Source organism: Balaenoptera borealis, assembly GCF_965194805.1.
Source record: "Balaenoptera borealis genome assembly, chromosome: 1".
Taxonomy (NCBI): Eukaryota; Metazoa; Chordata; class Mammalia; order Artiodactyla; family Balaenopteridae; genus Balaenoptera; species Balaenoptera borealis.
In genome coordinates this window covers 178413318-178426378 of record NC_138860.1, presented here as the reverse complement: position 1 = coordinate 178426378, position 13061 = coordinate 178413318, and the positions used below count along the sequence as shown (strand labels likewise).

The 13061-nt window shown below is 52.7% G+C and overlaps 1 protein-coding gene across 2 annotated transcripts in view; it reads left to right on the top strand.

Annotated features, from left to right (window-relative positions):
* The window catches only part of PINK1 (PTEN induced kinase 1), a 28872-nt gene extending 16089 nt beyond the window's left edge, over positions 1–12783 (top strand). The window contains exons 4-8 of one of the 2 annotated variants that reach the window (XM_082353857.1): positions 7970–8149; positions 8666–8829; positions 9783–9910; positions 10257–10493; positions 11338–12783. In XM_082353857.1, coding sequence (XP_082209983.1) covers positions 7970–8149; positions 8666–8829; positions 9783–9910; positions 10257–10493; positions 11338–11595 — 967 coding nt within the window. In that variant the 3' untranslated portion in view covers positions 11596–12783. Of the gene's footprint in view, positions 1–7966; positions 8150–8665; positions 8830–9782; positions 9911–10256; positions 10494–11337 lie in introns of both variants that reach the window. The other variant, XM_082353856.1, reaches the window with a different exon arrangement.
* Positions 12784–13061: the final 278 nt, after the last annotated feature.

The following is a 13061-nucleotide window of genomic DNA, read 5'->3' as shown; positions in this document are numbered from 1 at the left end:
ACACACTCCGGTCCCGCTCCAGTTCTATACACACACACACACACACACACACACACACACACTCCGGTCCCGCTCCAGTTCTGTACACACACACACACACACACACACTCCGGTCCCGCTCCAGTTCTATACACACACACACACACTCCGGTCCCGCTCCAGTTCTATACACACACACACACACACACACACACACACACACACACTCCGGTCCCGCTCCAGTTCTGTACACACACACACACACACACACACTCCGGTCCCGCTCCAGTTCTATACACACACACACACACTCCGGTCCCGCTCCAGTTCTATACACACACACACACACACACACACACTCCGGTCCCGCTCCAGTTCTATACACACACACACACACACACTCCGGTCGCGCTCCAGTTCTATACACACAGACACACACACACACACTCCAGTCCCGCTCCAGTTCTATACACACACACACACACACACACTCCAGTCCCGCTCCAGTTCTATACACACACACACACACACTCCGGTCCCGCTCCAGTTCTATACACACACACACACACACACTCCGGTCCCGCTCCAGTTCTATACACACACACACACACACACACACACACACACTCCAGTCCCGCTCCAGTTCTATACACACACACACACACACACACACACACACACACTCCGGTCCCGCTCCAGTTCTATACACACACACACACACACACTCCAGTCCCGCTCCAGTTCTATACACACACACACACACACACACACACACACACACACACACTCCGGTCCCGCTCCAGTTCTATACACACACACACACACACTCCAGTCCCGCTCCAGTTCTATACACACACACACACACACACACACTCCGGTCCCGCTCCAGTTCTATACACACACACACACACACACTCCGGTCCCGCTCCAGTTCTATACACACACACACACACACACACACTCCGGTCCCGCTCCAGTTCTATACACACACACAGACACACACTCCGGTCGCGCTCCAGTTCTATACACACAGACACACACACACACACTCCAGTCCCGCTCCAGTTCTATACACACACACACACACACACTCCAGTCCCGCTCCAGTTCTATACACACACACACACACACTCCGGTCCCGCTCCAGTTCTATACACACACACACACACACACACTCCGGTCCCGCTCCAGTTCTATACACACACACACACACACACACACACACACACACTCCAGTCCCGCTCCAGTTCTATACACACACACACACACACACACTCCGGTCCCGCTCCAGTTCTATACACACACACACACACACACTCCAGTCCCGCTCCAGTTCTATACACACACACACACACACACACTCCGGTCCCGCTCCAGTTCTATACACACACACACACACACACTCCGGTCCCGCTCCAGTTCTATACACACACACACACACACACACACTCCGGTCCCGCTCCAGTTCTATACACACACACACACACACTCCGGTCGCGCTCCAGTTCTATACACACACACACACACACACTCCGGTCCCGCTCCAGTTCTATACACACACACACACACACACACACACACTCCAGTCCCGCTCCAGTTCTATACACACACACACACACACACACACTCCGGTCCCGCTCCAGTTCTATACACACACACACACACACACACACTCCAGTCCCGCTCCAGTTCTATACACACACACACACACACACACACACACTCCGGTCCCGCTCCAGTTCTATACACACACACACACACACACTCCGGTCCCACTCCAGTTCTATACACACACACACGCACACACACTCCAGTCCCGCTCCAGTTCTATACACACATACACACACACACACTCCAGTCCCGCTCCAGTTCTATACACACACACACACACACACACTCCAGTCCCGCTCCAGTTCTATACACACACACACACACACACACACACTCCGGTCCCGCTCCAGTTCTATACACATACACAAACACACACTCCGGTCCCGCTCCAGTTCTATACACATACACACACACACACTCCGGTCCCGCTCCAGTTCTATACACACACACACACACACACTCCGGTCCCGCTCCAGTTCTATACACACACACACGCACACACACTCCAGTCCCGCTCCAGTTCTATACACACATACACACACACACACTCCAGTCCCGCTCCAGTTCTATACACACACACACACACTCCAGTCCCGCTCCAGTTCTATACACACACACACACACACACTCCGGTCCCACTCCAGTTCTATACACACACACACACACACACTCCGGTCCCGCTCCAGTTCTATACACACACACACACACACACACACACTCCAGTCCCGCTCCAGTTCTATACACACACACACACACACACACACTCCGGTCCCGCTCCAGTTCTATACACACATACACACACACACACTCCAGTCCCGCTCCAGTTCTATACACACACACACGCACACACACTCCAGTCCCGCTCCAGTTCTATACACACATACACACACACACACTCCAGTCCCGCTCCAGTTCTATACACACACACACACACACACACTCCAGTCCCGCTCCAGTTCTATACACACACACACACACACACACACTCCGGTCCCGCTCCAGTTCTATACACATACACACACACACACTCCGGTCCCGCTCCAGTTCTATACACATACACACACACACACTCCGGTCCCGCTCCAGTTCTATACACACACACACACACACACTCCGGTCCCACTCCAGTTCTATACACACACACACGCACACACACTCCAGTCCCGCTCCAGTTCTATACACACATACACACACACACACTCCAGTCCCGCTCCAGTTCTACACACACACACACACACACACACACACACACACTCCGGTCCCGCTCCAGTTCTATACACATACACACACACACACTCCGGTCCCGCTCCAGTTCTATACACATACACACACACACACTCCGGTCCCGCTCCAGTTCTATACACACACACACACACACTCCGGTCCCGCTCCAGTTCTATACACACACACACACACACACTCCGGTCCCGCTCCAGTTCTATACACACACACACACACACACACACACTCCGGTCCCGCTCCAGTTCTATACACACACACACACACACACACACACTCCGGTCCCGCTCCAGTTCTATACACACACACACACACACACTCCGGTCCCACTCCAGTTCTATACACACACACACGCACACACACTCCAGTCCCGCTCCAGTTCTATACACACATACACACACACACACACACACACTCCAGTCCCGCTCCAGTTCTATACACACACACACACACACACACTCCAGTCCCGCTCCAGTTCTATACACACACACACACACACACACACACACACACACACACACTCCGGTCCCGCTCCAGTTCTATACACATACACACACACACACTCCGGTCCCGCTCCAGTTCTATACACATACACACACACACACTCCGGTCCCGCTCCAGTTCTATACACACACACACACACACACTCCGGTCCCACTCCAGTTCTATACACACACACACGCACACACACTCCAGTCCCGCTCCAGTTCTATACACACATACACACACACACACTCCAGTCCCGCTCCAGTTCTACACACACACACACACACACACACACACACACACACTCCGGTCCCGCTCCAGTTCTATACACATACACACACACACACTCCGGTCCCGCTCCAGTTCTATACACATACACACACACACACTCCGGTCCCGCTCCAGTTCTATACACACACACACACACACTCCGGTCCCGCTCCAGTTCTATACACACACACACACACACACTCCGGTCCCGCTCCAGTTCTATACACACACACACACACACACACTCCGGTCCCGCTCCAGTTCTATACACACACACACACACACACTCCGGTCCCGCTCCAGTTCTATACACACACACACACACACACTCCGGTCCCGCTCCAGTTCTATACACACACACACACACACACACTCCGGTCCCGCTCCAGTTCTATACACACACACACACACACACTCCGGTCCCGCTCCAGTTCTATACACACACACACACACACACACACTCCGGTCCCGCTCCAGTTCTATACACACACACACACACACACTCCGGTCCCACTCCAGTTCTATACACACACACACGCACACACACTCCAGTCCCGCTCCAGTTCTATACACACATACACACACACTCCAGTCCCGCTCCAGTTCTATACACACACACACACACACACTCCAGTCCCGCTCCAGTTCTATACACACACACACACACACACTCCGGTCCCGCTCCAGTTCTATACACACACACACACACACACTCCGGTCCCGCTCCAGTTCTATACACACACACACACACACACACACACTCCAGTCCCGCTCCAGTTCTATACACACACACACACACACACACACTCCGGTCCCGCTCCAGTTCTATACACACACACACACACACACTCCAGTCCCGCTCCAGTTCTATACACACACACACACACACACACACACACTCCGGTCCCGCTCCAGTTCTATACACACACACACACACACACTCCGGTCCCACTCCAGTTCTATACACACACACACGCACACACACTCCAGTCCCGCTCCAGTTCTATACACACATACACACACACACACTCCAGTCCCGCTCCAGTTCTATACACACACACACACACACACACACTCCAGTCCCGCTCCAGTTCTATACACACACACACACACACACACACTCCGGTCCCGCTCCAGTTCTATACACACACACACACACACACTCCGGTCCCGCTCCAGTTCTATACACATACACACACACACACTCCGGTCCCGCTCCAGTTCTATACACATACACACACACACACTCCGGTCCCGCTCCAGTTCTATACACACACACACACACACACTCCGGTCCCACTCCAGTTCTATACACACACACACGCACACACACTCCAGTCCCGCTCCAGTTCTATACACACATACACACACACACACTCCAGTCCCGCTCCAGTTCTACACACACACACACACACACACACACACACACACACTCCAGTCCCACTCCAGTTCTATACACACACACACACACACACTCCAGTCCCGCTCCAGTTCTATACACACACACACACACACTCCGGTCCCGCTCCAGTTCTATACACACACACACACACACACACTCCGGTCCCACTCCAGTTCTATACACACACACACACACACACACACACTCCAGTCCCGCTCCAGTTCTATACACACACACACACACACACACACTCCGGTCCCGCTCCAGTTCTATACACACACACACACACACACTCCAGTCCCGCTCCAGTTCTATACACACACACACACACACACACACACACACTCCGGTCCCGCTCCAGTTCTATACACACACACACACACACACTCCGGTCCCACTCCAGTTCTATACACACACACACGCACACACACTCCAGTCCCGCTCCAGTTCTATACACATACACACACACACACTCCGGTCCCGCTCCAGTTCTATACACACACACACACACACACTCCGGTCCCACTCCAGTTCTATACACACACACACGCACACACACTCCAGTCCCGCTCCAGTTCTATACACACAGACACACACACACACTCCAGTCCCGCTCCAGTTCTATACACACACACACACACACACACTCCAGTCCCGCTCCAGTTCTATACACACACACACACACACACACACACACTCCGGTCCCGCTCCAGTTCTATACACATACACACACACACACTCCGGTCCCGCTCCAGTTCTATACACATACACACACACACACTCCGGTCCCGCTCCAGTTCTATACACACACACACACACACACTCCGGTCCCACTCCAGTTCTATACACACACACACGCACACACACTCCAGTCCCGCTCCAGTTCTATACACACAGACACACACACACACTCCAGTCCCGCTCCAGTTCTATACACACACACACACACACACACTCCAGTCCCGCTCCAGTTCTATACACACACACACACACACACACACACACTCCGGTCCCGCTCCAGTTCTATACACATACACACACACACACTCCGGTCCCGCTCCAGTTCTATACACATACACACACACACACTCCGGTCCCGCTCCAGTTCTATACACACACACACACACACTCCAGTCCCGCTCCAGTTCTATACACACACACACACACACACACACACACACACACACACACACTCCGGTCCCGCTCCAGTTCTATACACACACGCACACACACACACTCCAGTCCCGCTCCAGTTCTATACACACACACACACACACACACACTCCGGTCCTGCTCCAGTTCTATACACACACACACACACACACTCCGGTCCCGCTCCAGTTCTATACACACACACACACACACACACGTCTCCCCAGCACAGCCACACGCTTCCTCTGGGCTCTCGTGTCAACCAGGCAGCGCTTTCCCACTGTGGCACTGACAGCCTTGTGCTGTGATCGTGATTCTCCCACTGGCCTTAATGGCCCCAGGCTAGGAACAATGCTTTGATTCCTTTGATCGCCTAGGACAGGGGCCCATTTGGGTGGAGTCCAGAGGAGCTGTACAAGGCCACACGGTGGACTGGCTTCAGAGCTCGGAAGTGAGGCAGCTCTGAGGACGGGGCATGTGTCCAACTCTCTGTGTTGTCTTGATGTCTCTGGGCTTCTGCTCCCTCCTCCTCCTCTGCCACCCAGCATCCTTATTTCCTACCCATGGCTACACCTCTGGCTTCCCTCAGGCCTCAAGTTCATGTGCCCAAAGCACAGTGAGGGCAAACAATACTGAAACATCGGAGTTTGGAGCAGAGAAAGATTTATTGCAGGGCCATGCAAGGAGAAGGATGGCTCATGCCCAAAAAACCCCCAAACACCCCCAAGGGTTTCAGCAAAGCGATTTTAAAGGCCAGGTGAGGGGAGGGGGTCACAGGGTGTGTGAGTGGCTCGTGCACAGTTCTCTGACTGGCTGACGGTGAGGTGGCAGGGCGGTGTCACAGGTTCACATTATCGATCCTCAGGCGCCAGTAGGTCTGGGGGCCGTGAGCCCGTGGTCATCACGTAGTTAGCATCTTCCATATGGGGGGGGGGTTGTCACATCTGTAAAACAGCTCAGGAATGTGCATCAGATACTGTTATCCAGGTACTTCGGAGAGGAGCTAAAGCAGAGGATTCAGGGGAAGGCCCCATAGGGTCCTGCTCTGTAACAGCATCCTTTCACCCTCAGCTCCATTGCTGACTGCCCAGTTACTGCCACGTTTCCTCACTCACTCACGCCACAGAGAGAGACTCTCCCCTTTTCCTGCCAGCCACTGGGCCTCAGACATGACTGCAGGCTTGTTGCCCTTGGGGTAGGTGCTTACCCTTAGTCCCAGCAGCTCTGAGCCAGGGGCAGGGCTGGTACACAGCAGGTGGTTTTGCAGCCCTGGTCATGCCGTCCCGAACGTGGCCATTTTGTCTGAGCGGTAGGTGTGGGCGTGGCAGCAGGTGACATCTCTACTATGAACTGCATGTGTATCCATTCACTCAAAGGTTTATTGAGCTCATACTCCATGCCAAGTGTTATGCTAGAACTTGGTGAGGAGATTCCAGGTCCTTTACAAGCATTAACAACTTCATGAGGCATGTTACCACCTTATCCCCCTTTTGCATTTGAGACTGAGCCCAGAGAAGTTAAGCAACTTGGCCAAGGACTTGGAGTGGCAGGGGTGGGATTCAATCCCAGGCAGTCCGATTCCAGGGTCTCCTACACTGTGTTCTGCCACCTGGGATGGATGGACAGTGGACGGGCTGGTGGAGTCACTGAATGCGATGAGTCATTGTGGCTTTTCCTTCCAAAACCAGGCTTTGCACCTGGGGCAGAGTTGATATGAGGAACTGGGCGCATAAATGCATGTCAGTATTGAATGTGGCCTTAGACTGTTATATTTCCAAGTGTCATATCTGCTACTGGCCTCATGTTTGTCCCACTTGGCTGAAAAAGAAGATCCAAGGGGGGTCCCAAGCAGCTGGCCGCACACCCCAACGTCATCCGCGTCTTCCGCGCCTTCACATCGTCTGTGCCACTGCTGCCAGGGGCCCTGCTCGACTACCCTGACGTGCTGCCCCCGCGCCTTCACCCCGAAGGCCTGGGCCACGGGCGGACACTCTTCCTTGTCATGAAGAAGTAAGTGGCAGGGGTGTGGCAGGACCTGTAGTAGCGGTGTGCCTGGAGCCCGGGGTTGCAGGGAAGAGGAATCCCCGCCCTCTGGGAGGCCAGGCTGAGGGCGTGTCTGCCCTGTGGAGCAGTTTCCCTGTAGGACAACTTTTCATGAAAACAGAAACACGTGTTGAGTCAGAACATACTTTTCCCCTAGTGCTGTTAGTACCTTTGACTGTTGCCCCCTCTGTGCTCACCTTACCTGGTTTCTTAACATAAACTGCTCCTTCCTCCATCCCTGCACCCCTGGCATTGCCGTATGGGTTTTTAAGGAAACAAGTATCTGTACCGTTACTTTTAATATGTGAGGCCCCAGTTCTTACTTCCTAACTTCAAGATGGTGGGTGGGAACAGAAAGGATACTTGGGGAAAAAAGAAATCAAAAAGTTCAGGAAGAAGAGGAAAGGCCATCCCCCTAATAGGAAATAAGGTGCTCGGGATCTTGGTGCACAGTAGCCGAGGCCCTGTCGCCCTCTCTGGCAGCTACTCCTGTACCCTGCGCCAGTACCTTCGTGGGCAAAGCCCGAGCCCCCACCTGGCCACCGTGATGACTCTGCAGCTCCTGGAAGGGGTGGCTCACCTGGTGCAGCAGGGCGTCGCACACAGAGACCTGAAATCCGACAACGTCCTCGTGGAGCTGGACGCAGGTAGGTGCCCCGCTGCACCTCCAGGCGGTCCAGGGCACGCTGGACTTTAGGTCTGGGGACATTTAGGAGCCTTTGGGTCTTTTTTGATTTTTATGTTCTAAGTTGTTGTGTCTTAGCTCTGTACACAGGAGATGAGCACTCCCTCCTTCAAGATGGAGGTTTTTGTTCTCTGTGTAGGAGCCGCGGAGCGGTGGTGAACGGTTCCCAGGTTCCTTTCGGTTGTCCGCTTACAGAACAGAAACCTCAGTGGCGGACATTTTCTTGAATAAAGTGAAAAAGAGGTAGACTTTAGCTTAATATAAGAAAGAATTTTCAAACAGTGAGCACTGCTTGAATGTCAGCCCAGCTGCCCCTGGCAGTGAGCTCCCCGTCACTGGAAGCACTCAAGTGAAGCTGGATGGCCACTTGCCTGGGGATCCTTTAAAAGAGTCATACCTCTGGTCAGTTTTGAACTAGAGGGTCAAAGATAACTAAATATGCATTTCTAAGGAACTGGCTTTTTAAAGGAAGTCTGTATGAATCCTTTTACAAATAACTAATTCATAACGCACCTATTTTTTAGGTTTGGATTTGAGGTTTCCAGTTCAAAGACTCTTGGCGGTCATTTGAGCCAGCACCACCTGATGAGTAAAACAAGAGCTGCTCCTTCAATCTTGGGAGAGCTCCAATTACTAGATTATTTAGATTGAGCCAAATTTTATCCCGTTCTTTGCCTGGGGACCTTGATTTCCTAGAGGCACATCTGTACTTGTGTGGCTGGCCCCGCTCGGCTCTCCAGCGAGCGGGCAGCTGTCCAGGCCTTGCTGGCCTGTGCTCCTGGGTCAACACGGAGTCCCTGTGAGCCCCTCGTACCCACATCCAGAGGGTGGCTTTAGTGGAAACACAGGACCTCGGGGCGGGGGGGGGTTGGTGGGGAGAGGCTCGGCCACTCACCTCTGCCTGTCCGTCTGCAGACGGCTGCCCCTGGTTGGTGATCACAGACTTCGGCTGCTGCCTGGCTGACGAGCGCGTCGGCCTGCGGTTGCCTTTCACCAGTTGGTATGTGGACCGTGGTGGAAACAGCTGCCTGATGGCCCCTGAGGTGAGTCCTGCTGAGCGTGTCAGGCGCCGTCAGCAGAGCCTCTCCCACCAGGTCTCCTCACTGTTTACTCAACACTTTCATCTTCTCTGACCCACAATTTATCAGAAGTCCCTTCCCTGCCTCTTTGCTTAAATCTGGATCTGTCTGATGTTCCAGGAGATGTGAGTTTTGTCATCAGCCCAAAGCAGAGCTGAGCAGATTCTCCTGCATCTGAGCTACAGTTCACTCAGGTTCTGGGTTCCCTGGGACAGAGTTCAGATTAGTCTGTGAATCGGGTGCCGTGCAGGAGCATGAATAGTTTAGAAGTACCAGCAGCATGACTGCTCACCGGTTGCTTTCTGAGCAGGTGTCCACAGCCTGCCCTGGCCCCAGGGCAGTGATCGACTACAGCAAGGCTGATGCCTGGGCGGTGGGAGCGCTCGCCTACGAAATCTTCGGGCTCCCCAATCCCTTTTACGGTCAGGGCAGGGCCCACCTTGAAAGCCGCAGTTACCAAGAAGCTCAGCTGCCAGCACTGCCCGAGTCGGTGCCTCTGGAGGCGAGACAGCTGGTGAGGTCACTGCTCCAGCGAGATGCCAGCAAGGTGAGGCCGTCCCCAGGTTTACAGGGATTGTGTGGATGGAAACCTCGGTTCATGTTCCAGAGTAAAGGTCAGGGCTGGTCAAGCACTAGAGTGACGGGCAGCTCCTCTGTCTTACAAAGGTAAAGGCCAAGTATAGGAGAATACAAAGTAGACTTGCATATAGATAGGAGTATGGGAGCTGGCCACCAAATTAGTCAGGATTCCAGCAGTTCAACTCCTCCTGGTTTTAGTTGCTTAAAGTTACTCAGAGGGAAAGAGATGCAGTTTTAAGAAACATGTAATGAAGATGTAGCTTAAAGAATCAGCTGAGATCTAATCAGACAGATGTGATGACATCTCCTAAGAGATCTGGACATTGTGAAATTACTACAAAGGCTAACATATTTGAAACCTGAATTGGAGTGGCAGGTCCGGTTGAGGTGGCATGTTTAGTGGAAACAGCCTGGACAGACCAGGGCTCAAACTCCTGTCCTACCACTTACCCCTCACCCCTCACCAAGTGCTGCAGGCTGTCATGGTCACGGTAGGTGCTCGCTGCTGCCCGTCATTAAGTCATGACAACTCCCCTCACCCCAGACACGGCTCCTGGGCCTTCCAGGGTGGGGAGGCTCTTCCAGCAATGCACACTGCCCCCTGCCCCCCCCCCCACCAATTTGTACCCATGGAAAAGCCGGGAGTGTGTGTCAGGTGAGTGCAGGGTATTGTAGGAGATAGAAGGGTGGAGAAGAATTTGCTCGGGGCCAGAGAAGGGAAGGCCCTGCATCAAGGATGCATTAACAAAGCAGGCTGTGGGTGAAGACTTTGTCACAGGTGTTCTAAGCGTCAGCTTCCCTTCCTGTTACAGAGGCCATCTGCCCGAGTGGCTGCTAACGTGCTTCATTTAAGCCTCTGGGGTGAACGTACTCTAGCCCTGAAGAACCTGAAACCAGACAGGATGATCGGCTGGCTCCTCCAGCAATCAGCCGCCACTCTGCTGGCCAGCAGGCTTGCAGAGAAGAACTGTGTGGAAGCAAAAATGAAGATGTTATTTCTGGCCAACCTGGAGTATGAAGCGCTGAGTCAGGCAGCCCTCCTCCTCTGCTCGTGGAGGGCGGCCCCGTGACAGCCGATGTAGCTGGTGAATTACTAAAAGGACTTCCAGTATCTGTGTCGTGATGGTCTGTGAATGCTGAGGGAGGGGCTCCTAGGTGAGGGGTGGGGGAGTCGGTCAGGAGAAAAGATGGTGCAGGGCGGGCCAGTCAGGCAGAGAGAAGGCCTCGGGTTTGGCAAGCGGAAGGAACAGCTTGAGTTCACAGTCTAGCTACTAATTCGCTCAAGCAGTGTGATTCTTTATGCATCATATAACCTGTGTGGACTGAAGTTCTCTTACCTCTAAAATGAAGAAACTGGTCTCGCTAGAGGTCGGCAAACTTTGTCTGTAGAGGGCCAGTACTCAGGCTGTTGCAGCTACTCAACTCTGCCGTTGCAGCACAAAGGCAGCCTTAAATATGTAAACAAGTCAGTGTGGCGGCTTCCCAATAAAGCTTCATTTAGGGACATTGAGATTTGGATTTCACGTGTCACTAAATAGTCTCAATTGTTTTCAACCACTTAAACGTAAAAACTGTTCTTAGCTTGCAGGCCTACAAAAAACAGGCAGCAGGCCAGACTGACCCACAGGCCAAGTTTGCCAACCCCTCGTCTAGACGAATTCAGAGGGCCTAACTAACTCTAAAAAGAAGCGCTGGCTAATCACTAGGCCCCTTTGTGTATCAGCGCTAAAAATGTGACTCTGCATACAAATCCAAAGGAATGAGCCCACTGTACCAGGCGAGGGGCTACTCGGGTGTAAGCTGCTGACCAAAAAGTCCCACCTTAAGCTCGTGTCCTGTCTTCACAGACCTCTGAAAAGTCAGTGACCGAGCAGGTGAGGCCGAGCTGAGGCGGGTTTGACCTGCGTGCCACGTTAGTCTGCGTGTTAACCTGCACTGAGGCAAACGTTCGCACAGGTCAGGGTATGCAGGTACCAGAGTGAAAAACGCTGGAGTAAGGCCCGAGATGCGGGAGCCTCTGCACTTCAGTCACGCGTCCTGGAACAGCTCTGAGGGTGGTCTGGGGGAAGCGTCGCCACGGAGCTCGTCCAGCTACTGAATTGAGTCTAGCAGAGCTAACATGACTGATGAAATGGGAATTAACAGGGCAGTGTTTTAAACTTGCTGATTTTCCCCTTCTGACTAGCGTTTCTTACAGGAATTGTGAAGAATTAAATGCATATTTACAACTGCAGAACATGTATGTGCCTGGAACTGAATACTTGGCTTTGAGAGTGATTCTTATACCACAAAGACAAGAAACGATCAATAACGGGGAAGGGATTTTATATACAACTTTACACATGCTTTTTAGGAACACAGTTACTGCCTAAAGCAAGGTGAACAAAATTTAAGGTTCTTTTCAACCAAGCAGTTCTGTAATTCTGTTACAAAGTCAAGCACTGTTGATTTCCTAGATTTCCCATTTCAGTGATTTCCCCACTGGCCTTTATTAACCTTATTTTATCCCTTGACGTTTAGAAGCTCTGTCATTTTC